The following is a 24,254-nucleotide window of genomic DNA, read 5'->3' on the forward strand; positions in this document are numbered from 1 at the left end:
GAAAAACGGGATGGCAGAGCTGGGGAGAGTGGGGATGTTGGAGCTGGGGACAGCCAGAACGCCGGGGAAGGGGAGAGGCGGAGGGCTGGAGCTGGGAACAAACAGGACACTGGAGCTGGGACAGCCGGAGCTGGGGACCGGAGCTGGTGACCGGAGCTGGTGACAGCCGGGGCTCGGACAGTGTAGGTGTCGGAGCTGGAGGCAGCTGGGACACTTGGGCTGGATAAAAACAGGACGTTGGAGCTGGGGAAAAAAACAGTCTGCTGGAGCTGGGACAGCCGAGGCGATGGAGCCGGGGACAGCTGGAGCTCCGGAGCCGGGATGCCAGAGCTGGGGACAGCCGGGTCGGTGGATCTGGGGCCAGCTGGGGCACCGGAGCCAGGGACAGCCGGGATGCCAAAGTCAAGAACAGCCGGGGCTCCAGAGCTGGGGACAGCCGGAGCCGGGGACAGCCGGGACGCCGGAGCCGGGGACAGCCGGGACTCCGGAGCTGGGGACAGCCGGGACTCCGGAGCCGGGGACAGCCGGGACGCCGGAGCCGGAGCCGGAGCCGGAGCCGGAGCCGGAGCCGGGGACAGCCGGGACGCCGGAGCCGGGGACAGCCGGGGCTCCGGAGCCGGGGACAGCCGGGACGCCGGAGCCGGGGACAGCCGGGGCTCCGGAGCCGGGGACAACCGGGACGCCGGAGCCGCACGTTGCCCACGCCGCTGCCCTTGAACCGTCACTCATCGGCGGCTGCCGCGGCCCCGCACCTGTCGCCTGCCTGATTTATCCTCCCCAAAATAACCGGGAAGCGTGACCGTGTCCCCCGCTCGTGTTCCCGGGGACGTGGCCATTGGCAGGGCCAGCCCTGGCGGGGGGGGGGTGGGTGATGGCGTTTTGGGGTCCCGATCCCGGGAGCTGGGGACGGAGCCGGGGGTTCCAAGGCAGGGGGGTGACACGCGCGGCTGATGTGTCCCCCGGCTTGTCCCCTTCCTCCTGCTGGGGACAGCCTGGCCCCGGAGCAAACGTTAACGGGGACACCCAGGGCCGGTGCGGAACAAGGGCCACATTGAGGCGCGGGGCCGGGGGCGCCCCGCGGTGACACAAAACAAGGGTCCCTCTGTCCCCCCCGCCGCCGCCCCCGCCATGGACACAGCGCTGACGCACGGCGGGGCCGCGAACGGGAGTCGGGGTGGGGAAGAGCGGAGCTGCACGCAGGGGGCACGGGGTGGGCACCCGGCACGGCACGACTCGGCTCGGCGTGGCTCTGCTCCGGCTGCGGAGCAGGAATGGCCGTGCCGCAGGTCTCCGTCCCCTCCCCACAGCTCAGGGCCGGCTTCTGCCCACCTTGTCCTCATCGCTGTCCCCTTTCCCTTGGCAGGGGCTGCTGCAGGAGGGACGGGGATGGTACCAGCGGGGCCGAGTAAAAGCAGCTCCGTGGGCAGCTCCGGCCACGCCGGTGGTCCCGGGGCTGCACGGCACAGACACGGGTGTCTCGGTGTGTGCTGCGCAGGTGTCTCGGTGTGTGCCCGGCTCCCCGCCCGGTGACACGTCATGGCCACATTCCTGCTGCTGTTTACACCAGGCCATGTGTCCCCATGGCAGCGTGGCCGATCAGTGCCCCAAATCCCCATGTCCCCACTCCCTGTGTCCCCCATGTCTGCCCATCCATCCATCCATCCATCCCTCTCTCCCTGTGTCCATCCGTCCCACTGTCCCCGTGTCTCTCCATCCATCCCCCTATTCCCATATCCCCCATATTCCCAGGTCTCTGTTTCCAGTATTCCCTGTGCCCTGTGTCCCCATGTCCATCCATCCCCTCTTACTGCGTCCCCCAAGTCCCCACGTCGCTGTTTCCACTATCCCCTGTGCCCTGTGTCCCCATATCCATGTGTCTCCCATGTCCATCCATATCCCCATATCCAGCCATCCCACTGTCCCTTTGTCCCCCTACTCTTCATGTCCCTTTACCCAGTATCTGTCCCGTGTCCCCATATCGCTGTGTCACTCTGTCCCTTGTGTCCATCTGTCCCTATGTCCCCCTTTCCTCATTTCCCCACGGCCCTGCTGTCCCATATCCTTGTGTCCCTTCTGTCCCCATAGAGGTGTCCCCCGTGCCCCTGTGGCCCCTGTCCCCACGCGTGTCGCCCCGTTCTCGCCGTGTCCCCGCGGGGGTCAGCGGGGGACACCGGACCGCCCGCCCCGCTGCAGTACCGCCGCGGAGCCTCCAGCACAGGGGGCGCAATGGAGCCGCTGAGCCGCTCTGGGCTGCGGCACTGCAGCTCTATGGCCCCTTGGGAACGAACCAAACCGGGGAGAGGGGAATCCGCGCACTCGGAACGGCGATTCCACCCCCGGGAGACGCTCCGCGGCCGGGAACGGCACCGAAGGGGCACAGTGTCAACCGAGTCAAGTTCAGAGTGATGAACACGGCGGATATGACGGGAAGGGCCGCTAAGGTGGCCGGTGGGGTGTTCTGATCCCCTGCGCAGATAGGACGATCCACTTCCCTCCTCCGCGCCGTCAGATGGTCGGGCCCGGGCGGTGAGTGCGGCCTCGGGCGGGGACCGGGACCGGGACCGGGACCGGGACCGGGAGCGGGGGTGAGGGGCCCGGGGGCCCAGGGGGATTCGGGGCCTCGAGCCTGGAGGGAACCTGAGGCGCTCCGAGGGAGACTGAGGTGGTTTCTCTGGGTTGTTAGAGGCTCGAGCCAAGACATCTGGGTCCCTGTGGGATATTGAGGGGCCTGTAGTGGGTCCGCGGGGCCCCTGTGAGGTGAGCGGGCACACACTGGGATACCGCCCTGGGGTGTGAGGAGACCAGAGCGGGGTATTTGGGTCCTTGTGGACACCCGGATCCCTGCGGGACACCCAGACCTGGACGCCCCGAGCTTTTACGAGGTGCGTGGGAGGGTCCATATCTGTGGGATGTGAGGTACTCAGACCAAGACATCTGGGTCTCTGTGGGGCTACGGGGGGCCTATACCAAGGACGCCTGGATCCTTGTGGCACATGAGGGACTCAAATCAGGACATCTGGGTCCCTGTGGATTACCAGGAGGGCCACGCCAGGTCCCTCTGGGGGGGCACTCACTGGGACACCAGCACACAGGGGAGTTGGCAGAGGGGCTGTCACCCAAGCAGGGGTGCAGCCAACACCCCCCACCCACCCTTGTGTCCCCTCAGCACCCGCTGCTGTGCCCCCTCCAGCGCCGCCCCTGCCATGAACTGCCGCGCCGAGGTGCTGGAGGTGTCGGTGGAGGGGCGGCAGGTGGAGGAGGCCATGCTGGCCGTGCTCCACACCGTCCTGCTGCACCGCAGCACCGGCAAGTTCCACTACAAGAAGGAGGGCACCTACTCCATCGGCACCGTGGGCACCCAGGACGTGGACTGCGACTTCATCGACTTTGCCTACGTCCGTGTCTCCTCCGAGGAGCTCGACCGCGCCCTCCGCAAGGCTGTCGGGGAGTTCAAGGTAAAGGGGGGAGCCAGCAGGGATGAAAATGGGAGCGTAAAGGGCCTTAAGGGGAAGGCATACAAGGAGCAGCTGAGGGCACGAGATCTGTTCAGCTGGAGGAGACTGAGAGGAGGCTCATCCCTAGCACAGCTCTGATCTCTGCTCCCTGGGACAGTGACAGGACACGAGGGAACGGATGGAGCTGTGTCAGGGAAGGCTGGATATTGGGAAAAGGTTCTTCCCCCAGAGGATGGTTGGGCACTGGAACAGCTCCCCAGGATTTGGTCATGGCCCCAAGGCTGCCAGAGCTTCAGGGTGAGATTGTTGGGGTGTCCTGTGCAGGGCCAGGAGTTTGACTGCATGATCCTTGGGGGTCTCTTCCAACTCAGGACATTCAGTGATTCTGTAAAAGCCAATGGGATGTGCCCGAGGAGGGGTCAGGCAGTCCCTGCTCCCTCGTGAACCGCACGCTGTCACGCAGGACGCGCTGCGTGGCTCCGGCTCCGATGGGATGGGGCAAATCTCCCTAGAGTTCTACCAGAAGAAGAAGTCACGGTGGCCCTTCTCGGACGAGTGCATCCCCTGGGAGCTCTGGACCATCAAGGTGAACGTGGTGAACCTGGCAAACGAGCAGGAGCGGCAGATCTGCCGCGAGAAGGTGGGTGAGAAGCTCTGCGAGAAGATCATCAACATCGTGGAGGTGATGAACCGTCACGAGTACCTGCCCAAGATGCCCACCCAGTCCGAGGTGGACAATGTCTTCGACACCAGCCTGAAGGACGTGCAGCCCTACCTGTACAAGATCTCCTACCAGATCACGGACTCCCTGGGCACCTCAGTCACCACCACCATGCGCCGGCTCATCAAGGACACACTGGCGCTGTAGGGCTGGTGTCACCCAGGCAGGGCCACCATGGGCAGTGGCACTTCTCTGGGACAGTGACCCTGCTTGGATCCCTTCCTGCACCTCCAAAAAGCCTCTGGGAGGAGCTGGGCTTGGCCTAGCCTGTAATTTGGGGGTTGCTGCTCCTTGGTTTATGCCGTGAGGTTTTGTCCATCCTGGAGAACTGGCTCGGTGGCTCCGGCCTGGCTGATGACCGGGGTGAGTCCTCAGGGCATTGTGGCACCAGCTCAGAGTGGTGCTGAAGCCTGACAGAGGGTGCTGGGGGTCAGGGTGACACCCGAACCCCACCCCTCTGCAGCACACTTGGTGCCACACAACCAGTGCTGGCCATGTCCCTTATCACCACCTGTCCCCCGGTGTCACCCCTGTCCCTGGGGGGCCAGAGCTGCCCCAAAAATAAAGTGTTTCTGCTTTCACATGGAGCCTGGTCACGTCCTGGCTGTGGGGGCTGGGGGCCGTGGGACGGGGGAAGTGGATGCTGAGGCTGAGCTGGTGGTCCCCCATCACATCCAAAACCAAGGGGCTGGGCTGGGGGTCCCCACTCCACCCCCGTGCTGTAGAGCTGAGCTGGAGGAGCCCAGTGTAATGGAGCTGAGCTGGGGAATGCCATTGCACAACTCGTACCATGGGGCTGAGTTGGGGGACCGCAGTGCTGTGGGGCTGAACTGGGAGTCCCCTGAGCCATGGGGCTGAGCTGGGTGTCCCCATTGCACCCCAGTGCCATGAGGCTGAGTTGCTACAGTGGGGAGAGGCAGAGTGGGCAGTTGGGCAGCCCCAGCTGCCCCCCAAGGCACCTAGGGAGGGGGCTGGGGTGACTCCTCCTTCCTTGCAGGACCCTGCACCCCTCCAGGGGGGCTCCAAGGCGGGGCAAAACTACTGCCCCTTCCCGGGGGGGGCACCCGGTGCCAGCGAGCGTGAGGGGGGCCATGGCAGGGAGGGATAAGACAGTCCTTGACATCACTTAAACCCTCCCCGTCTGTCACCGCCACACTCGGCTCCCAGGAGGAAGAAGAGGAGGAGGGGGACATGAACGCTACCCGCGAGGACACGGGGGTGAGCGAGGCTGCCCAGATCGCCGTGGTCCTGGTGCTCTGCCTCGCCGTCACCTTTGCCATCCTCTTCCTCGGCTGCAACCTGCTCCTGCAGGCTGAGAGCCTGGCAGCACCCACAGCCCAGGGCGAGCGACGCCTGTCCGAGCCCAACGGTGGCACCGAGGGCACGTAGGGACCGGCTGGAGCTGGGTGCGTGGACAGATGGATGGGTGGACGGCCGGGCACAGCCGGATATGGATGGACAGCAGCGTCCTTGCCCGTAGCATCTCCGAGGGACTGGGACAGCGCTGGGGGCTTGTGTGGGTAGATGTCACCGAGTGCATGTAGGGACTGGGCAGGCAGAGCCCAATGGATGGACAGATGGACGGATGGGTAGGTGGACGCGGATCGCCGTGGATGGACGTGGCTGGGCAGCAGCATCCTTGCCTGCAGCATCTCCAGTGACCCTCGGGAACGGAGCAGGATGTGCACTGGGATCCTGCCCCGAGGCTGGGGACTCATGGGGGCGGATGTCACTGAGGGCAGGTAGGGACCTGCCTCAGCCTGGCAGACAGAGATGGACGGATGGATGGATGGACACGGCTGGATGTGGATGGACATGGCTGGACAGCAGCATCTTTGCCCGCAGCATCTTTGCCCACAGCATCTCCGAGGGTCCCCCAGGATGGAGCAGGGGCTCATCCATTAAATGTGGATTAAAAGGTCCCAGGTCAGCAGCGGTGCTGGGGGGGCTGAGGCCGGGCCAGATCCCACCCTGGGCGCGGCAGTGCTGGTAATCCCCCCAAGAGGATTAGGGGAAACTTTTATTCCCTGTTTCAGGGCTAATCCCTGGGCTGGTGGAGCTCAGCGAGGGAGGCCAGGCCCTGTGCCACTGCTGGGGGTCTGGGGTCGCATCCTGCCCCTCCCAGCCCCTCACACCCCCATGGCCACATTCCACCCCCGCAAGCCCTTTCTGCCCTCCTGGCCCCATCCTGCCCCTCTGCTCCCTTTGGGACCTCATCCTGCTCCCCCTGCTGCCCCTCCCAGCCTTGACTCTGCTGCCAGCACCCCACAGCCACCAAAAGTGGGATGAACTGGGGGTCACCCCACACTGAAGTGGGGCTGGTAATGTGGGGGGGGCTCCCAATTCCTCCCAAAAGCAGATGCCCCCTCTCCTTAATCCCACAGCTTTAATAACAGCGCTGCAAAGCCCTGCCAAATGTCTGCTCCCTGCACATCTGTGTGCCCCCTCCTCGCCCCCCGCCACAGGAGCTCTGGCCTGGGGAGGCTCCTCAGGCTCCTGGGCTGCCTCTGTGCCCCCACCACGCTCCCCCAAATCAGGCAGTGGCCGTGTAAAAGACTCCATATATTTCACATGTACAAAAAGTCACTGTGGGGGGAGGGCCAGGGGGTCCTGGGGCGGGGGGCACCATCCTGCCCCTCTCCCGGCACCCCCCAGCCTGGCTTTGGTCCCTTTTTTTTGGCACTTAGTGTTCACATCAGTGGTCAAAGTGTCGAGCGCTGGGTGGGGGGGTCCCCGTGGTCCCTGTAGTGGGGGTGGGGGCTCTGAGGCAGTGAGCCCCCCGGGGACAAGGGGACCCCGATGGGGAGGGGGCACCCCACGGGTCAGCTCCTGATGCTGGGGCTCCACCACAGATGGATTTGGCCTCTGCCTTTGGGTGGGCAGGGGGTGGTCTGGGTGCAGGGTCTCCCCAGGCACAGGGATGTCACCCGTGAGGATGGTGGCACGAGGACATTTTGGCCCTGTCCCCACATGGTGTCAGGGCAGGACGGAGCCTCTCTGGGCACCTGGGGGGCAGAGGGGGGTGAGGAGGGGAAACTGAGGCAACCCCAGTCCGCCCCTGCCCCCTGGTCGGGCTCCTCAGCCTTGCTCGGCTACAGGCGGATCCACCTTCGGGCTGTGGGATGGAAGGGACAGTCAGGGACAGAGCCAGCGACGCCTGGCCTGGCCTGAGGGGGGCCCAGGTGACCCCCCCAGAGCGCAGGCAGCACAGGGTGAGTCCTCCAGGCACTGGGCTGTGACCCAGTAATGCACTGGGAACCCCACTCTGGGCTCCAGTAGTGCACTGGGACCCTACCCTGGGATCCAGTTTTGCCCTAGGATCCTGCCCTGGAACCCAGCAGTGTACTGGGACCTTGTACTGGGACCCAGTAGTGCACTGGGATGCCAGCCTAGGATCCAGTATTGTGCTGGGATCTCATCTTGGGACTGACTGGGATCCTGCCCTGGGATCCGGTGATGCACTAAGACCCCACTCTGGGATCCAATATTGCAGTGGGATCTGTGCTGGAATCCAGCCTTGCTCCAGGATCCTGTGCTGGGATCCTGTGCTGGGACTCTGTGCTGGGTACCAGCATTGAACTGGAATCCTGTGCCAGGGCCCAGCCTTGCACTGGGACCCTGGACTGGGATCCAGTGCCAGGACTCTGTGCAGGGTAGCAACGTTTCACTGGGATCCAGTGCCAGGACCCAGCCTTGCACCCAGCCTTATGCTGGGATCCAGCCTTGAACCAGGATCCAGTGCTGAGACTCAGCGTTGCAGTAGGATCCTGTGCTGGGATCCAGCTTTGGCCTGGGATCCAGCCTTACACTGGGATCTTGTGCTGGGATCCTGTGCTGGGATCCAGCCTTGCACTGGGATCTTGTGCCAGGATCCTGTGCTGGGATCCAGCTTTGTACTGGGATCCAGCCTTGCAGCGGGATCTTGTGCTGGGATCCTGTGCTGGGATCCAGCCTTGCACTGGGATCTTGTGCTGGGATCCTGTGCTGGGATCCAGCCTTGCACTGGGATCTTGTGCTGGGATCCAGCCTTGCACTGGGATCTTGTGCTGGGATCCTGTGCTGGGATCCAGCCTTGCACTGGGATCTTGTGCCGGGATCCTGTGCTGGGATCCAGCCTTGCACTGGGATCTTGTGCTGGGATCCAGCTTTGGGCTGGGATCCAGCCTTGCACTGGGATCTTGTGCCAGGATCCTGTGCTGGGATCCAGCCTTGCATTAAGATCCTTCCCCGATGCAAAGGACCAGAGCACACCCAACACCCTGGGGTGACAACATGCAGGGAGGGGACGTGCAGAAGGGGGCATGCAGGGTCAGGGGGAACCCAGGAGCATCCAGGTGGGATCCAAGGGGATCCAGGCATGCAGGTTGTACCTGGGGTCTTAACAGCTGGACTCGTCGTGGTGGGACGGGTCGCAGAAGAAGCGGGAGCCCCGCTTGGCCGTGCGGGCAGTGAAGGGGACGCTCTTCAGCGCTGTGGGGGTACGGGCAGGGAACGGGGGGGACAGGGACACGTCAGCCCCCGTGGCTGGCGGGGCCAGGGCAGGGGGCCAGGGGCCAGGGGGGCCATACCGGTGATGATGTCCTCGATGGTGCCATCCTTGCCCTCGTACATGGGCCGGTGGTCCTTGGCCTGGCGCCGCCGCAGCTCTGCGATCAGCTCCTGCTGCTGCCACTTGTTCCGCTGCAAGTGGGGCAGGGATTAGGGGCACAGGTGTTCCCTCTGTGCCCCCTACTGCCCAGCCCACCCCATGCCTGCCTCCACTAACCTTCTCCTGCTTTTTAGCCTCCTGTGCCAGCAGCTTCTCTCGCATCACCTCCTCCTGCTTCTTCCGTGTCTCGTTTTCCTGCTCCGCGTCCTGCCAGGGCACGCAGGTGGGGAGCATCAGCTTTCCCCCCCCGTGGTGTGACCCACGGACCGTGTATCCCCTCCCGGCCCCACCTCACCTTGTAAGAGTGGATGAACCTCACAAAGACTGGGAAGAAGACGGACGGGGGGGTCGTCTTGGGGCTTTCGCCAAAATACCTCACCACGGTGTTGTAGGCGTCCTGGCACAGGAGCGGTGGTCAGGGATGGGCAGTGTCCGGCACGGGGCGAGTGCAAGGCATGGCGGGCATCACACATGAGCAAAGCAGGGCAGGAGTGCAGAAGAAGTGTGCAGAGCAAGGTGTGTGTGACAAGGAATGCACGGGGAGCGTGCAGAGAAAGGGCAGGAGCACACCAGAAGTGTGCAGAGCAAGGTGTGTGTGACAAGGAATGCACGGGGAGCGTGCAGAGAAAGGGCAGGAGCACACCAGAAGTGTGCAAAGCAAGGTGTGGATGACAAGGAATGCACAAGGATCATGCACAACAAGGTGTGGATGAGCAGATGTGCACAAGGAGCGTGCAAGGCAAGGAGTGGAACCAGATGTGCATGAGGAATGCACAGAGCAAGGTGTGGATGACGAGGAATGACATGGAGCATGCAAAGGAAAGCAGAAGTGCAAGAGGAGCACGCAGAGCAAGGTGGATGAGCAGATGTGCACAAGGAGCGTGCAAAGCAAGGTGTGGATGAGCAGGTGTGCACGGGGAGTGTGCAAAGCAAGCTGTGGATGAGCAGGTGTGCAGGGGAGTGTGCAGAGCAAGGAGTGGGACCAGATGTGCACAGGGACCATGCAAGGCAAGGTGTGGATGACCAGCTGTGCACGGGGAATGTGCAAAGCAAGGTGTGGCTGCGCAGGTGTGCCCGTGGTCAGTGCCAGGCCAGCTGTGGGCCACCCTCACCTCGGCCGTGCGCGCGTCGCGCTGCAGCCGCTCGAGCTGCCCCTCGCTGCCGCCCAGGAAGCCACGCAGCACCGCGCTCTCGTGCTGCCCACACTCCCGCCGCAGCAGCTCCATCCCCCGGCCCAGCTCCTTCACGTCCAGCAACACGTTCTCCAGGGACACTGCAGGGACACGGGGTGGGTCAGGGGCTGCATGGGGTTGGGACAGCGAGGTGGGGCTGTGGGCACAGGTTGAGGGGCACCTGCCGCAGCCTTCTCCACAAAGTGCAGCTCCTGCCAGAAGGTCGCCAGCTCTGGGTACTTCTCCCGCACTGTCAGCGCGATGAAGTGCAGCAGCGTCATCTTCCTGTCTGTCGACTTGGTGTCCAGGAGCTGCAGGAGGATTTGGGGAAGGGGTCAGTGCTGTGGGATGGGAGCCCCGGAGTCCCAGGGAGCCGGGGAGGGGCTGCCCACCAGGTCCAGGCTCTGCAATTTGAAGCCGTAGACTGCACCGCGTTTGCTGCTGTTCATGTAGTTGCCCAGTGCCAAGATGATCTGCAGGGGCAAAGCAGCCGGGTTGGAGGGTCAGGAGGGAGCGAGACCCCCACAGGATCCCCCTCATCCAGCTACGGTGAGGTGGGAGTGCAGGACCCCCACCCAGCCCATCCTCACATCCCCACCTCCAACATGTGCTTCAGCTTCTGGGACGACTTGACAGAGGCCGAGGCTGCGATGATGGCATTGAGCTGCTGCAGGGGGACAGGATGGGGGGACTCAGCCGGGCCTCGGGGTGCAGGGACCCCCCTGGCGTGTCCGGTATCCCCCTCCCCAGCTCCGTACCGGCGTCAGCATCTGGATGTTCTCGGCGAAGTTGCCGAGGAAGGCCATGATGGCCATGCGCTGCGGCAGCCGCTCCACCTTGCTGAACTGCAGCATGAACCGGTCCTCGTCCGCCAGCTCCTCCAGCGGCTTCCGCTCGCGCTCGTACTGCCGCAGCGCCTTCGCCTCCGCCTCCGTGGGCAGGAACCGCATCAGGCACTCCACAAAGTCCACCGGCAGCGTTGCCAAGTCAAACCTGCCCCGCACCACAACGCTGGGGAGCAGCTCCCAGCCTGCGAACCCTGGATCCCAGCCTGGCTCCCTGCAACCTGCTTGGCCACCCTGAACCTCAGCCAGACCCCCTGCACGCTGCCTGAACCTCTGTTCCCTGCCTGGACCTCCTGAACCCCAAGCAGACCATGTGCCCCCCAACAAGCACCCCAAAAAGCCCTTCTGCATCGTGCCTGCCTCTCCTGTACCCCTATGGACCCCCCCCTTCCCCTGGCCAGACCCCCTGCAGCCCAACAAGCCCCCCTGCATTCTAGACAGTCTCTCTGCACCCTGCCTGGCACCCCCGAACCCCAAACAACTCCCGCTGCACCTCTGCCAAGACCCCCTGTACTCTGCCTAGGTCCCCTGAACCCTAAGCATTCACTCTGCCCCCCCAGCTGAACCATCTGCACCCCACTCAGCCCTCTCGAACCCTGCCTGTCCCTCCTGCATCCCAACCAGGCCTGCCACACTCTGCCTGCGCCCTCTGAACCCCAACAAGCCCCCCTGCACCCCACCAGTGCCCCTGTACCCTGCCTGGCTCCCCTGAACCCCAACCAGACCATTTGCCCCCCAGCCAAACCCTCCACAACCCAGCCAATCCCCATTAACCCTCCCTGATTCCTCTGCACCCCAATGGGCTCCCCTGCATCCCAACTGTTCCCACTGTACCCCAGCCAAGGCCCTGTATCCTGCCTAAAACCCCCCCACCCCATCCACACCCCCCTGAGCCACTAGAACCTCAGCCAGATCACCTGTCCAAGCCCTCTGCACCCCAATGAGCCCCTCTGCACTTTGCCTGGCCCCCTGCACCCCCACCAGCACCCTTGAACCCTGTCTGCCCCCTGCACCCTATTCCTGACCCTCCCTGCCCCATTCCAGGCCCCCTTGCCCCCCTCCAGCTCCCCTGCACCCCCACCAGATCCTGTCCCCCAGCCCCCCTGTCCCCCTGGCGCGGGGCCATACGTGTGGATGGCCCGGCAGATCTCGTCAGCGCTGCGCCCGGCCTTGCGCAGGGTGATGGCCAAGTTCTTGGCACGGTTGGCCTCCAGCAGGGTCACCTTGGTGGCCACTTTCTGCGCCGCCTTGCTCTTGGCACACACCAGGTCCAGCGCCGGGCCCTGCGCCTTGGTCTTGAACAGCTCCTCGAAGCGCTCCAGGTCCAGGTCCTGGGGGGACGAGGAGGGTCAGAAGTGGGGGTGGGGGTGCCCATCAGTGGGGAGAGGCTCCTGGGCTCACCTCCAGCACACGCTCGTCGTCCAGCTCGCTGAACACCGTCCCGCTGATCTGGCTGGGCTTCAGCGCCGTCCAGTTGAACACAGGCAACCGGAATTTGGTCTTGATGGGCTTCTTGATCCGGATGGCTGCCGGCGGGGTGGGAGCCAGCTCAGCACCCCCGGGGCATGGGGACATGTCCTGTGCCCACCTTGAGCCACCCCAGCCTGGTGTCACCATCCCCTGGGCCACGCCATCCCTGAGTGGGTGTTCCTTGGGGATTGCAACCCCAACACCCTGGTGCCTGCAACCCTTCCCTGTCCCTGTCCCCACAGTTCCCATGTCCTCCCTGCCTGCACAGTCCCTACACCATCCCCGTCCCCATGGTCCCCACAACCATCCTGTCCCCTGTCTCTGTCCCCACTGTCCCAGTCCCCACGTCCTCCCTGTTCCCTGTCCTCACAGTCTCCATATCCTCCCTGGCCTCTATCCCCATCCCTGCGGTCCCCACACCCTCCCTGTCCCCATCCCATGGTCCCCCCTCATCCCCACTGTCATGTGGAGGCACAGGACATGTCCCCACGTACCTGAGAGCCCGACGGTGAGGGCGATGGAGGGTGAAGCCCCGGGCAGCGGCGGGGCCGGGGGGCACTTCCCTGCGAAGCCATCAGAGGGTGAGACCCCAGTTCTGGGGACCGCCCAGCCTCGGGCGTGGCCCAGCACCGGGAACCTCCCTGTTTGGGAGCCCTCCCACCCAGGGCACAGCTCAGCTCGGAGATGCCCCCGTTTTGGGGTGCCCCGGGGGCTTCCCCCTCCTCACCTGGGAGCGGGGGCGCGGGGGGCGGCAGCGGGGGAGGCGGTGGGGGCGGGGGGGGCGCAGCCTCCACCGGGGGCAGGACCGGGAGCCGCAGGGTCTCCTCCAAGGGCTCGGGCGGGGGAGGTGGCTCGGCGCTGGGCAGCGGGGGCGGCTCGGAGCCGTAGTGCCGCCGGAAAGCCTCGTCCTTCTCCTTGATCATCCTGCGCAGCGTGTGCACCTGGTGGCTCGTGTGCTCGTAGGTCTCCTGGGGACAGCGAGCGTCAGGCCGGGGGGGTCGGGACCCTTCCCCACTCCCTACAGCCCCTACGGCCCCCACAACGCACCTTGACCACCTCCAGCTCCTTCTCTCGCTGCAGCAGCTGCTTCTCCAGTTCCGCCACCCGCATCATGTTCTCGTTCTCCAGGTCCAGCAGCTTCTCCGTTAGCTGGGGAGGGGGACACGGCTGTGACAGCAGCCCAGGGACACCCCCTGGTGTCACCGCAGATCTCCCCGGGACCCAGCAAGGAACGTCCCTGCATCCCCCTGTGCTCACATACGTGGGACAGGTGCTCCTCCAGCTCCTCCACCTTCTCCAGGGCCACGTTCTTGGTCTCGGCATCCTCCAGCAGCCCGCCCACGTCGAAGACATTGTCCAGGTACGCCTGGATCTGCACCTGCAGCTTCTCGCTCTCCGTGTGCCTCGACTTCTGTGGGCACGAAGGCGGCGTCAAGGATGGGGGAGCCCCCTGGCACAGCTCCCCTGACCCTCGACCCCCCCGTACCTGCAGGAACTCCTCCAGCCCCAGTTTGGTGAACTCATACTGGAGATGGACGCGGAAGTTCATGTCCTCCACCGAGTGCACCACGATGTTGATGAACTGCATGCAGGCCACCTGCAGGCAGGGCTGGTGTCACTGGGAGCTCTCCTTCCCCCCAGAGACCCTCCTCCTCACCCAGGACAGGGTGTCCCACCATGAAGTCGATGCTGCTGTCCTCGTTGCGGAAGTATTCCATCAGCCGCTCAAAGCGGTGCTTCTCCTTGCACACCTGAGCAGGCAGAAACGGGGTTAACCTGGCGTGGCCCCCCCAGCCACTGACTCCCCCCATCTCCTGGACCCCACTTCCCTAATCCCAGTCTCGTCCTGGTGCTCCCAGACCCCCTATTCCTCATCCTCCCTCATCCCTCCATCCCCTTCACTCCAGACTCCCCATCCCAGCCTTCTCCTGGGGTTTCCCCTCATCTCACATTGGTCCTGGGGTCCCCAGTGACCCTATCCCAGTCTGGACCTGGGGTCCTCCCTTCCTCCGTTCCTGGGGTCCTGTTCCCCAATCCCAGCCTCTCTCTGGTGCTCCTGTTCCCCCCATTTGGGGCTGTTCCTGTCTCCCCCCTGGTCCCCCCCAATCCCAGTCTGGTCCTGTGTCCCCCCATTCCCACCCCCCAGCCCAGACTTGCAGTTCCCACTCCCCTCGTACCTCCTTGAAGTTGTCAAAGGCAGCGAGGATGATCTCGTGGCCGCCCCTCACCAGGCAGACAGCTGCCAGCAGCTCCAGCACCAGAGCCTTCATCCTGGGCACAGCATCACCATCAGCATCAGCAACACCCCCAGCCAGCCCCAGGACCCCTGTCCCACCCTGCCAGACCCTCCCTTACCTCGGGTTCTTGTTGTTGAGGCTCAGGGCGATCTCATTGACAGCGTGCGGGTGAGACATGACCAGGTTGAAGCCGTACTGTGGGGACGGAGCAGGGACGGCATCAGCCGTGGTGGCAGTGGTGACAGCAGTGTCCTCACCGCAGGGTGACAGTACCTGGTAGTTCATGATGGCCCGAAGACACATGATGCAGAGGTGGACATCATCCTTCTGGCTCACCAGGCGTGAGTTCTTCAGCGCCCTGCGGCTGGGCAGTGTCCCATAGCTGCAGGACACGGCACACAGTGAGCGGGACCGTCCCCCACCGGTGCTGCACCGCCAGCGCTCACCCAGGTGGGAACCGAGGGACAGTGTGGGGACAGTGTGGAGACAGCAGGGATTTCGGAGGGGCAAAGGCAGAGAGAAGCGGTCGGAGGGCGAGAGGGACAGAGTCTGCAGACGCGGCACTGGGCTGGCCCCGGACAGCCAGTACTTACCCGGCGGGCGGGCGAGCGGCGAGGTGGGCACGGAGGAGAGAGAGAGAGAGCACAGCCAGAGAGGGGGACCCCGGCCCTGGAAGCAGAGACGGGGTGCATTACCCCGGGGCGCGGGGGCAGAGCCAGAGCAGGGGTGAGCGGAGCCGTGGTGGGCAGAGGACAGGCAGGACGGCGATGGCCAGACAGTGACGGCAGCGCCGGGGCTGCACGGGCTGGCAGGGCAGACACGGCGCGCGAGGCAGAACGGGACGCAGCACGCGTGGCACGTGGCACAGCAGAGCCACGCCAAGGGCGAGGCACAGCCTGAGCTCCGGGCACTGCATTTGTGACATGAGGCTGATGTGCATGGCACAGGACAGGGCGGTGAGTGGCACCGGGCACGACTGTACAAGCCACGGCAGGACAGTGCTTGGCACGGCACACACCATGTCACACACACCACGGCACGCCGGCACACACCATGGCACGCAGCACAGCAGGCAGCAAGCGGCAGCGCCGTGGCCAGCAGAGCCCTGAAGCAGGACGTACCCCCATGGCAGGACGTCCCCCCACAGTGGGACATCCCCTGGGCACGTACCGTAGGGCGGTCTGGCGGGCAGAGCGGGCCAGGCTGCTGGCGAAGGGGGCGGGCAGGGCGCTGGGGTGCTGCAGATCCTCGATGGACCTGCTCCAGGCACGCAGCTTCTCCAGTGCGCCATCCTCGCCGCCATCCAGGCCCTCAAAATCCAACCTGGTGGGGGGACACGCGCGCAGCAGGAGGCACACGGCTTTGGCGGGGGGCACACGGCTTTGGCAAGGGGGCACACGGCTCTGGCGGGGGGCACACGGCTCCAGCACGGATGCAAGCACTGAGGCAGGTGGCGAGAGGGCAGTGGCGGGGTGGGGAGAGGCACGAGGGTGGCTCTGGCATCCCCAAAGCAGGCAGGAAGGCTCTGAAAATCCCGCGTCCCTCAGAAGCCCAGTGCAGACAGGTCCCTGCCGTAGGGGTGATAAGGGACCGAGCAGTATCAGGCGTCGGCAGCAGGGGGCTGCCACAGCGACCAGGAACCTCCACATTCCCCAAGGACTCCCTGGGTCCCCCCTCAGCCCAGTGACCCCCCGACCCCACTCACATGACGGCGCACTGGGCGAAGGACAGGTAGTTCACCAGCACGTCCAGCCCCTTGTTCTCATCATTGAGGAACTCCCGCACCCACCTGCGGCACCAGGGACCCGTCAGAGCCCGCAGGAGTCGGGGATCCCCCCGACACAACCCCCTCCACCACGGAGACCCCTGTCCTGGCACGGGGACGGTGGGGGGATGGTGGGGGCACCCCGGGGTTGCCGTGGTGGTTGCAGCCCCTCTGCTATCGCTGGTGCCAGCGCCAGCACGGGGTTATCTGAGGAGTGCAGGGCAGGGAGGGCTCGGTGTGGGCGGGAAACGGAGCTGGCTGCTGAGGCTGCACCCCCACCCTGGGAACCTCGCGGGAGAATTCGGAGGGGATTCGGGCTGCCCCGACCCCCGGGAAGGTGTTGGGGTGCACTTGTGAGGTGCTGTGCCCAGGGGCAACGAGGGGGGCAAGCGGGGTGGGGGTGCGCGGGGTGGGGGATTCACCCAGGAGCATTGGGAGCACCGGGGGTCCCCACGCCTGCCCACAGCCGTGCGTCAGGGAGCCACGGGGGCCGCGGCCGCCCCTTTCCTGCCGCCGCCAGCCCCTCGCCTCAGCCCGTTTCCTGTCTCCGGCTGCTGCTATTTTGGGTCCGTGGGCAGGGACGAGCGGGGCCGGCGGCGGGGAACAGCCGGCACGTGCACGAGCCGGCCCGGGCACGACCGAGCCGGCCCGGGAATGACCGTGCCACCGGGCACCCGCCGCAGATGTCCCCAACACCCCCCGGGACGGCTCCGTCCCACCCGACGCCCCGCGCAGCCCCGGGGCATCCCGGTGCGGGTCGGGGTGTCACCGGCTCGGGGATGGTGCAGACCGAGCCCTCCGGTTGGTCGGGAGGAGCCGGCCAGGATCTGGCCGCGCTGCCTCGTTCAGGGCGTCATCGCCGGCCATCCGCACCGGCATCCGCCCCCGGGACCTGCCCGCGGGCCGGGGCAGGAACCGGCCCAGTTCCTGCAGCGCCTCCGGCTTCCCCTGCAGCTGTGTGGGGCTGGTGACAGGACCCCACCGCCCCCCCGGGACCCCACACCCCATCCGGAACTCCGCACCCCACTCTGCGGCCCTGCAGCCCTGGGCTGGACTCCACTACCCCTCCCTGCGACCCCATAACCCCCCCCAGGACCCCACACTCACCCGATGTGGTTCGTCCTCAGGCTGATCTCCAGCTCACGCAGCACCTTGGTCGACTCCTGCACCCTCCTCCTGAACTTCTGGGGGCAGAGCGAGGCTGAGCCGTGCTCCCCCAGACCCCCCAAACCCCCTAAGGCTCCCCCAAACCTCCCAGCCCCTCACCTTCCGTGTGACACCTGGCTCCAGGAAGCTGCGCAGCTTCTGGATGTAGGCGTGGGGGGGACTCTTCACCTGGAACCGCTCCTGGGAGGCACAGAAGGGTGTTGGTGACACTGGGACAGCAGCACAGTGTTCCCCCCCCGACCCCCATGGACCACCCAGCCCCCACCTGGTCACAGATGAGGTCCCACTTCTTCTCATTGTCGTACTGGCGCAGGAGCCGGGCTTTGTCTGGGGGCAGGTTCATGGAGCTCTGGGGACAGAAGGGGGGTGTCACCCTGGGGGACATGGGGACAGTGCCCCCCAAGGGGCACCCAGACCCATGGCACAGCCTGGGTGCCCCCAAAAAGCACCCCCAGCACAGCCAGGGTCCCCTCTAAGGGCACCCTGACCCATGACATAGCCAGGGTAGCTGGCACCAGGATGCACCAACAGGCACAGATGTGGCACAGGGACAGCAGTGCCACTGGGACCACTTGCCAGCCGCCAGCAGCACCAAATCTGCCCATCCCTGACGCATCCTTCCTGTCTGCACCCGCTTCCGTGCGACAAACCGCAGCCTCCGCTCCCGACCGCGGCACGAGGCCAGGCACCGGTGCCAGCTCACCAGGACACCGGACATGAGGCCCGGCACTGGGACACTGGGCACAAGTCCCAGCACAGGTGTCTGCTCACCCGGGCACCGGGCACAAGGCCAGGCTCTGGTGCCAGCCCGTCGGGTCACTGGGAAGAGCCATGGGGGGACCCCAGGATCCTCTGTGCGGGGTGGGGCACAGGACAAATGGGGTGCCACAGTGGGCACCAGGGATGCCAGAGGGTCATGGGACTGGGACTGCTCTGGTGGGGCAATGCCACCCCAGTGAAAGATGCCAGCCCAGGTGAGTGGTGCCATCGTGCTGGGTGATGCCACCCTAGTGGGAGATGCCACCCCAGTGACGCAGCTCCGGGCAGCCCCGCTATCAGGAGCCGGTCACCAGCGCTGCTCCACCCACCCCATGTCAGCTAAAGTTAGCCTTCCCCTGCTCATCCCGATCCCACGGAGCCGCAGGAAACCGGGACAGAGCCTGGGCGAGGCCGAGCACCCCTGGGTGGGGGTCCCGCTGGACCCGCAGATTCCCACGGGACTGACCACCAGCACGGGGCCGCTAAAACTGCCCCCAAAAGGGGCACCATCCCCTCCCCAAAGCACTGCGGTTATTCCCCCGTGGCCACCAGTAAAATCCCGGCCCCCCCTGGGAATGGAGGCGGAAAGGACACACAGAGACCCCGGGTGGGGTCGAGGGGCACCCGCGGGGGGCTTTGAAGCGCAGCCGCCCGTCCCGGCGTTCCCGCCGCTCCGTTTCCTGCCTTTGTGGTGGGAGCGCGGCCGCTCCCGGCCGGGCACTTCCTCCGCCGTTGGTCCCACTGGGAGCCTCCATGGCTGTCCCGGGGCTGAAAACCTCCGGGAAACGGTGCTACCGGGGCTGGAGCCCGCCCCGGGGCTGAGGGGCTCCGGGGCGGATCCTCGCCTGCGGGGGCCGCCGGAGCTCTATCACATGATGGAATATTTTCCACCCCCGGCAGCAGCCGGGACGGCACCGGGCGCCGCCGACGGCCGCGGGGACATTTTGCGGGGAGGGGGGGTGGCTGGTGCCACCACCCTGCAAACTGATCCCCCCGGCACCGGTGTCGTCTGGCAGGACGTGTCCCCCCCGCCACAGCCCCCGCGGACACCGGCGGCCGCATCCGCCCCGCGTGGGATGCGGGACGGGCAGCGCGGCCGCGGGCGGGAGCCGCTCGTCACCGGCGGGACGCGCCCACGCCGGGGCTGCCGGTGCCCCCCGTTGCCCCTGAGCTCGGCTTCCAGAGCCCCGTGGGACCACTCTCGGCATTTCCTGCCCGGCTGCGGCTTCCGCTGGCGGCGGCTCCCACCGGGATGGCGGGGCCGGTTGCCGGGGGGCACCGGTGTCATCCAGCCATGGTGTCGTCCCCCCCCAAAACAAAGCCGGCGCCGCGGTGGGGCCACCGGGACGGCTCGTGGGTGACCCAAGCGCCGGTGGGACACCTCGGCGGTGTTGGTGGTCCCAGCGGCACCGGGGGCATTGCCGAGCCACGTCCCTGGGCCGCGGTGGCACCGGGGTAGCCACCGCCCCGGCTGTGACAGCGGACCTGGGACCGCGCAGAGCACCCGCGCCCACCGTGAACCACTGCATCCACCGGGAACCGCCGCACCCAGAGGGGAATCCCAGCCCTGCGGTCCCCCGCACCCACGGAGAAACCCAACTCCAGCCCCGCGAGCTGCCCCGACGGGACTTTCCCGGCTCACAAAGTTCCCGGGCCTCAGGAGCCCCCGCGGTGGCACCGGGAGTGGCGTCACCCCCCGGGGCTGTCCCGGGTGGGGTGTTCCCCGCGGCCCCGCGGCCACTGCCCATCCCCCCGGGCACCGGCGCTCCCCGCCCGCCCCCGGTGGCTCCGGGCGGCGGTGCCGTCCCGGCGGTACCCGGTGCCCGCCAACTGGACCGGGAGAGCGCATCGGGAGGAGTCCCGGGAAGGGATGAACCGGAGTGGGGGCTCAGCGGGAACAGGGACGGAGCGAACAGGCGAAGCGCACCGGGAGGGCACACGGAGGGAACGGAGGGTGAGCACCGGGAGCTGGGGAGCGCGGCGGGGGTCGGCCTCTCACCAGCACCAGGGCGAAGCGCTCCTCCAGCTCGCAGGGCTCCGGCATCGGCATCTTGCCCGGGGCGAACAGTCCGGGCCCCCCCGGGGCCGCCGCCGTTCCCGGGCCCCGGGGCAGCGCCTCCCCGTCCGCGCTCTCCACGTTCCCCATCCCCGGCCCAGGCACCGGGGGGCGGCGGGGGAGGTTCAGCCCGTCGTGTCCGGCGCTGCCACCGCCTCCCGGTCCCGCCCCGCCCGCCCCGCCCGGGCCCGCCCCGGCGCTGCACTTCCGCGGCGGCGCCACCGGAGGGCGCGCAAAGGCCGGCAGCGAGCGGCACTCTCCGATTGGCCGGAACGGACCCACATTGACCAATCAGCGCCGCGCTCGCGCGCGGGGGCGGGCGCTGCTCGCCCAACGGCGGCGCTCGGGCGCGGCCCGGGCCGTGACGGCGGCTCGAGACGAGCCCCGCCCCCCGCGCTGACGAAAGCCAATGGGATGACGCTGGAGGCGGGACTACGCGGGGGTTCAGCCAATGAGCGGCGGGGGCGTGGCGCAGAGCTCGCGGCCTGGCACGGACGGCGGACGCGGCGCAGGTGCGGGCGGGGGGCGCGGGCGGGGCGGGCCCGGGGCAGCCCCGGGGCAGCCCCGGGGGTCCCAGGGCGGCTGCGGACCCCGGGAAATCCCACAACACCCCCCAGAACGCTCCCCGAGCGCACCGCGGCGGTCCCGCCCCCACCAGGCCCCGTGGCGGGGGGGGTGGGGGGGGAGCGGCGCGCACGGGTTCGGCCCCGGGGGTCTCCGCCCGGTTCTAACGGGAGGATCGGGGGGGATCGGGGCGGTGGAGGGGGGGGGAAGCGCCGGGGCAGCGCCGGGGAGGGGGTGCAGGAAGCAGCGGGTAAAGGTCGCTTGGAGCTGACCAGGGGCGGCACCGGCGAAAGCGAAAGCGGCGCTGGGGGCGGGGAGGGCGGCTCGGGGTCCGGCCGGCCCGGGACCGGCACTCACCGGGCCCTGCCCAGTGGAACCGGCTGTCACTGGGACCCGAGGGGTGTCACCCCCGGCGGGGGCTGTCACGCCCCTGTCACACACACCCCCGCCGCCACACCCCGGCACCTCCTCCCTTGCCTTGCCCTCTGACCTGGGGCTGCCCCAGGGCCTCGTGGCACCAGCCCAGGGGTGACACCGGTCCAGTGCCACCCCATGCCACTGTCCCAGTGCTGAGTTGTGACCTGTGCACCCCTGGGCCGTGCTGGTGTGGCAGGATGAGGCCCCTCTCCGAGACCCTCCCCTCTGCCGGGGCAGCTGCTGGAAGCCCCCGTCCCCTGGCAGGCCCTGTTTGGTCCCCTCCATCCCTCGGGGACAGGTGGCTCGTGCCACTGGCTGGGCAGGTCGGGCTCTGGCAGGTGCCAGAGGGGACAGAGCCGGCCGAGCCGGCTGGACGAGGACGAGGAGGAGGGTGAGGAAGAGGAGAAGGAGGAGGAGGCCCTGCCGGGAGCCTCCCGCTGCCAGAGCCACCTCTGGGGACGTCATTACGGGCACTAATAGTCACCTGGCACAAAGACGTTTCCAGCTGCCGGCAGCGCTCCCACAGCACCGGGCACTCTTCAGGGGCTCCCCTGGCCTCACAACAGCCCCACTGTGGGATCCCCGAGGGCCGCCCTGGCCTTGCAACAGCCCTGCAACACCCCGGGGGCCCCCCTGGCCTTGCAACAGCCAGCAGTGCTTGCACCAGCTGGACAAGGAAGGCTCTGGAGCCCCGGCAGCTCCGCAGCTCCTGCCACTCGCTCCGCAGCTCCTGGGCTCCCACCCGGCTCCTGGGGGAAGTTTGGGAGCTTTGGGTAGGCTCCAGATCCTTCCTGACCCCGCTTCCCCTCACAGCTTGCACCCCTGTGGAGCGGCCGTGGGCCCATCCCAGCCTGGCACCATGAACGTCTTCGACCGGAGCATTAACTTTGATGCCCTCTTCAAGTTCTCCCACATGTGAGTGACACACAGGCAGGGCGGGGGGCTTGGGGGGCTGCGCCAGCCCTCCCTGACCCCCTCCCCACCCCCTCCTTGCCCACAGCTCAGCCTCCACCCAGGAGCACCTGAAGAGGGTCTATGGCAGCTTCGCCATCTGCATGTTTGTGGCGGCTGCAGGCGCCTACATCAACGTGGTGACCCACCTGTTCCAGGTGAGGGGCCTTTGAAGGGTCACAGGTGGCACCCCAAGCCCTGCACCACCCAGGTGAGGCAATGCCCAGCCCTCATCTGTCTCTTCACTCTCCCAGTTCGGGCTCCTGACTGGCCTGGGCGCACTGGGGCTGATGGTTTGGCTCACGGCCACCCCGCACAGCCGCGAGACCGAGCAGAAGCGGCTGGGGATGCTGGTTGGCTTCGCCTTCCTCACAGGTAGGTGGGCACCACAGCTACGCCCCACATCCCACAGGACCCCAAATCCTGTGGAGGGGCCGGATGGAGCCCCCAGAATGGCTCTGGTGACAATCAGTTCTGTCCTTCCAGGCATCAACCTGGGACCCCTCCTGCAGATGTGCATCTCCATCAACCCCAGGTAGGAGATGCTCCCACAGACTCTGTCCCCCACCTCCAACTGCCACACAGATCCTATTCCCCACCCCCAGCTACCCCCCAAGCTCTGCTGATGCCCCCCAGCTGACCCCAAAACCCTCTGACCGCCTCTTTCCCCTCCCAGCATCATCCCTACTGCCTTCCTGGGCACTGCCACCATCTTCGCCTGCTTCTCACTGAGCGCCCTGTACGCCCGGCGCCGCAGCTACCTCTACCTAGGAGGTGAGAGGGGCTTTGGGGAGGACTCTCAGGGGGCTGGGGGCTCCCTGCGGGGCGTGGGGGGCTCCCCAGACCTGGCCCTCACTCCCTGCCCTCGCCCTGCAGGTTTCCTGCTCTCCGGCCTCACCCTGATGCTCCTCTCCTCCCTGGTGAACGCCTTTGTGAGATCCACCTGGCTCTTCACAGTGAGTCCCCTTCCAGCTGCTGGGACCCCGCTGAGGATGGACAGACAGACAGGTGACACCAGCAGGGGACTGTGCCCACCTCATGTCCCTCTCTCCCCTGCAGGCCAACCTGTACGTGGCGCTGATGATCATGTGCGGCTTCGTGCTCTTCGACACGCAGCTCATCATTGAGAAGGCGGAGAGCGGCGACAAGGATTACATCTGGTGGGTGCTGGGGACACAGGGGGCGTGACACAGGGGGCAGGGTGGCCTACCCTTAGCATCCATCCCTCCCTCTCTCCCTCCCTCCCTCCCCCAGGCACTGCGTTGATCTCTTCCTCGACTTCGTGAACATCTTCCGGGAGCTCCTGATGATCCTGGGCATGTCCGAGGTAGGTGAGGGTCCCCGGGCAGGGCAGGGGGACAGAGGGATGGAGCCCACGGTGACCGTGGCCACCTTTCCTCTTGCAGAACAAGAAGAAGGAGAAGAAGTGAAGCGGCTCTGGGCAGAGGCGGAGCCACCCCTTGTGTCCCCATGTCCCCTCCCATCCCTCTCTGTCATTAAAGGGGCTGCGCTTTGCTGCCGAGGAAGCAGCCAGAAGCTTTCGCACCTCGTGGGTTTTTCTCTCGTTCAGCTTTTTTTTTTTTTTTTTTTTTTTTTATTATAAACCAGTCAATTTGTGGATCCTGCTGGAATTTGGCTCCCCCTGGTTTTCCCCCCAGCCTGTGGCCCTTGGAGTGGTCACCCACTTGTCCTGTTTCCTCCGAGGTTTGTCCCCAGCCCCACTGGCACCCGGGGTGTTACCCTTCCCCGGGAGGCTGTAAAGCCCCAAACCAGCCCCCGGGGGGTCGTTGGTGCGACCCCCCCTCAGCCAAACTCATTGGTGGAGCCTCCCCTTGAGCACCAGTGCCAAGAAACGAACGTGTGCTGGGAGGGGGCCGCGGGGACATCGCATTCCCAGCGCTCCCAGTCCCGCCACCTCCGCTCTTTGTACACCGGGATGATTCAATAAATCGCTCAGACTCCAAACTCTCGTCCCCCTCTTTCCATCCCCCGCGTCCATCCGTCCATCCCTCCATCCCCCCGCGTCC

The 24,254-nt window shown here is 66.4% G+C and overlaps 3 protein-coding genes across 6 annotated transcripts; 2 read left to right on the forward strand and 1 right to left on the reverse strand.

Annotated features, from left to right (window-relative positions):
- The first annotated feature begins 9 nt into the window (after window positions 1-9).
- Window positions 10-4,757, forward strand: ATG101 (autophagy related 101). 3 transcript variants are annotated; one of them, XM_082299105.1, is made up of 3 exons: window positions 10-2,526; window positions 3,167-3,455; window positions 3,919-4,757. In XM_082299105.1, the coding sequence occupies exons 1-3, from the start codon at window positions 2,510-2,512 to the stop codon at window positions 4,321-4,323; spliced, it is 711 nt and encodes a 236-aa protein (XP_082155231.1). In that variant the 5' UTR covers window positions 10-2,509; the 3' UTR covers window positions 4,324-4,757. The 3 variants fall into 3 exon arrangements, with proteins under 3 accessions (XP_082155231.1, XP_082155233.1, XP_082155232.1); XM_082299107.1 differs by lacking the exon at window positions 10-2,526 and adding an exon at window positions 2,535-2,585; XM_082299106.1 differs by lacking the exon at window positions 10-2,526 and adding an exon at window positions 2,601-2,882.
- Window positions 4,758-6,758: 2,001 nt separating this feature from the next.
- Window positions 6,759-20,385, reverse strand: FMNL3 (formin like 3; the record flags this gene model as incomplete). 2 transcript variants are annotated; one of them, XM_082299231.1, is made up of 27 exons in its annotated part: window positions 6,759-7,291; window positions 8,547-8,646; window positions 8,745-8,856; window positions 8,942-9,031; window positions 9,120-9,221; window positions 9,937-10,097; window positions 10,178-10,307; window positions 10,389-10,469; window positions 10,595-10,663; window positions 10,755-10,989; window positions 11,970-12,172; window positions 12,243-12,367; window positions 12,806-12,874; window positions 13,039-13,279; window positions 13,359-13,460; window positions 13,573-13,722; window positions 13,798-13,908; window positions 13,988-14,062; window positions 14,489-14,582; window positions 14,667-14,743; window positions 14,822-14,930; window positions 15,719-15,871; window positions 16,254-16,337; window positions 17,421-17,497; window positions 17,580-17,660; window positions 17,746-17,829; window positions 20,239-20,385. In XM_082299231.1, the coding sequence occupies 26 exons, from the start codon at window positions 20,383-20,385 to the stop codon at window positions 8,555-8,557; spliced, it is 3,054 nt and encodes a 1,017-aa protein (XP_082155357.1). In that variant the 3' UTR covers window positions 6,759-7,291; window positions 8,547-8,554. The 2 variants fall into 2 exon arrangements, with proteins under 2 accessions (XP_082155357.1, XP_082155358.1); XM_082299232.1 differs by lacking the exon at window positions 15,719-15,871 and having other exon boundaries at window positions 20,239-20,377.
- Window positions 20,386-20,762: 377 nt separating this feature from the next.
- Window positions 20,763-24,192, forward strand: TMBIM6 (transmembrane BAX inhibitor motif containing 6). Its single transcript, XM_082298932.1, has 10 exons — window positions 20,763-20,807; window positions 22,090-22,191; window positions 22,277-22,385; window positions 22,482-22,602; window positions 22,714-22,762; window positions 22,904-23,001; window positions 23,104-23,183; window positions 23,287-23,387; window positions 23,482-23,554; window positions 23,634-24,192. Exons 2-10 carry the CDS (start codon window positions 22,136-22,138, stop codon window positions 23,655-23,657), a joined length of 711 nt encoding a protein of 236 aa, XP_082155058.1. The 5' UTR covers window positions 20,763-20,807; window positions 22,090-22,135; the 3' UTR covers window positions 23,658-24,192.
- The last annotated feature ends 62 nt before the right edge of the window (window positions 24,193-24,254 follow it).

The sequence above is a fragment of the Coloeus monedula genome (genome assembly GCF_965178545.1).
Source record: "Coloeus monedula genome assembly, chromosome: 30".
Taxonomy (NCBI): Eukaryota; Metazoa; Chordata; class Aves; order Passeriformes; family Corvidae; genus Coloeus; species Coloeus monedula.

What these genes read in the sequence shown, in the direction of transcription:
- TMBIM6 (XM_082298932.1), top strand. Translation starts at nt 22,136, where the DNA reads ATGAACGTCTTCGACCGGAGCATTAACTTTGATGCCCTCTTCAAGTTC. An exon ending in GGCGACAAGGATTACATCTG is followed by an intron (nt 23,388 to 23,481) that starts GTGGGTGCTGGG and finishes TCCCTCCCCCAG; the next exon opens with GCACTGCGTTGATCTCTTCC. An exon ending in TGATCCTGGGCATGTCCGAG is followed by an intron (nt 23,555 to 23,633) that starts GTAGGTGAGGGT and finishes TTCCTCTTGCAG; the next exon opens with AACAAGAAGAAGGAGAAGAA.
- ATG101 (XM_082299105.1), top strand. An exon ending in AGGCTGTCGGGGAGTTCAAG is followed by an intron (nt 3,456 to 3,918) that starts GTAAAGGGGGGA and finishes GCTGTCACGCAG; the next exon opens with GACGCGCTGCGTGGCTCCGG.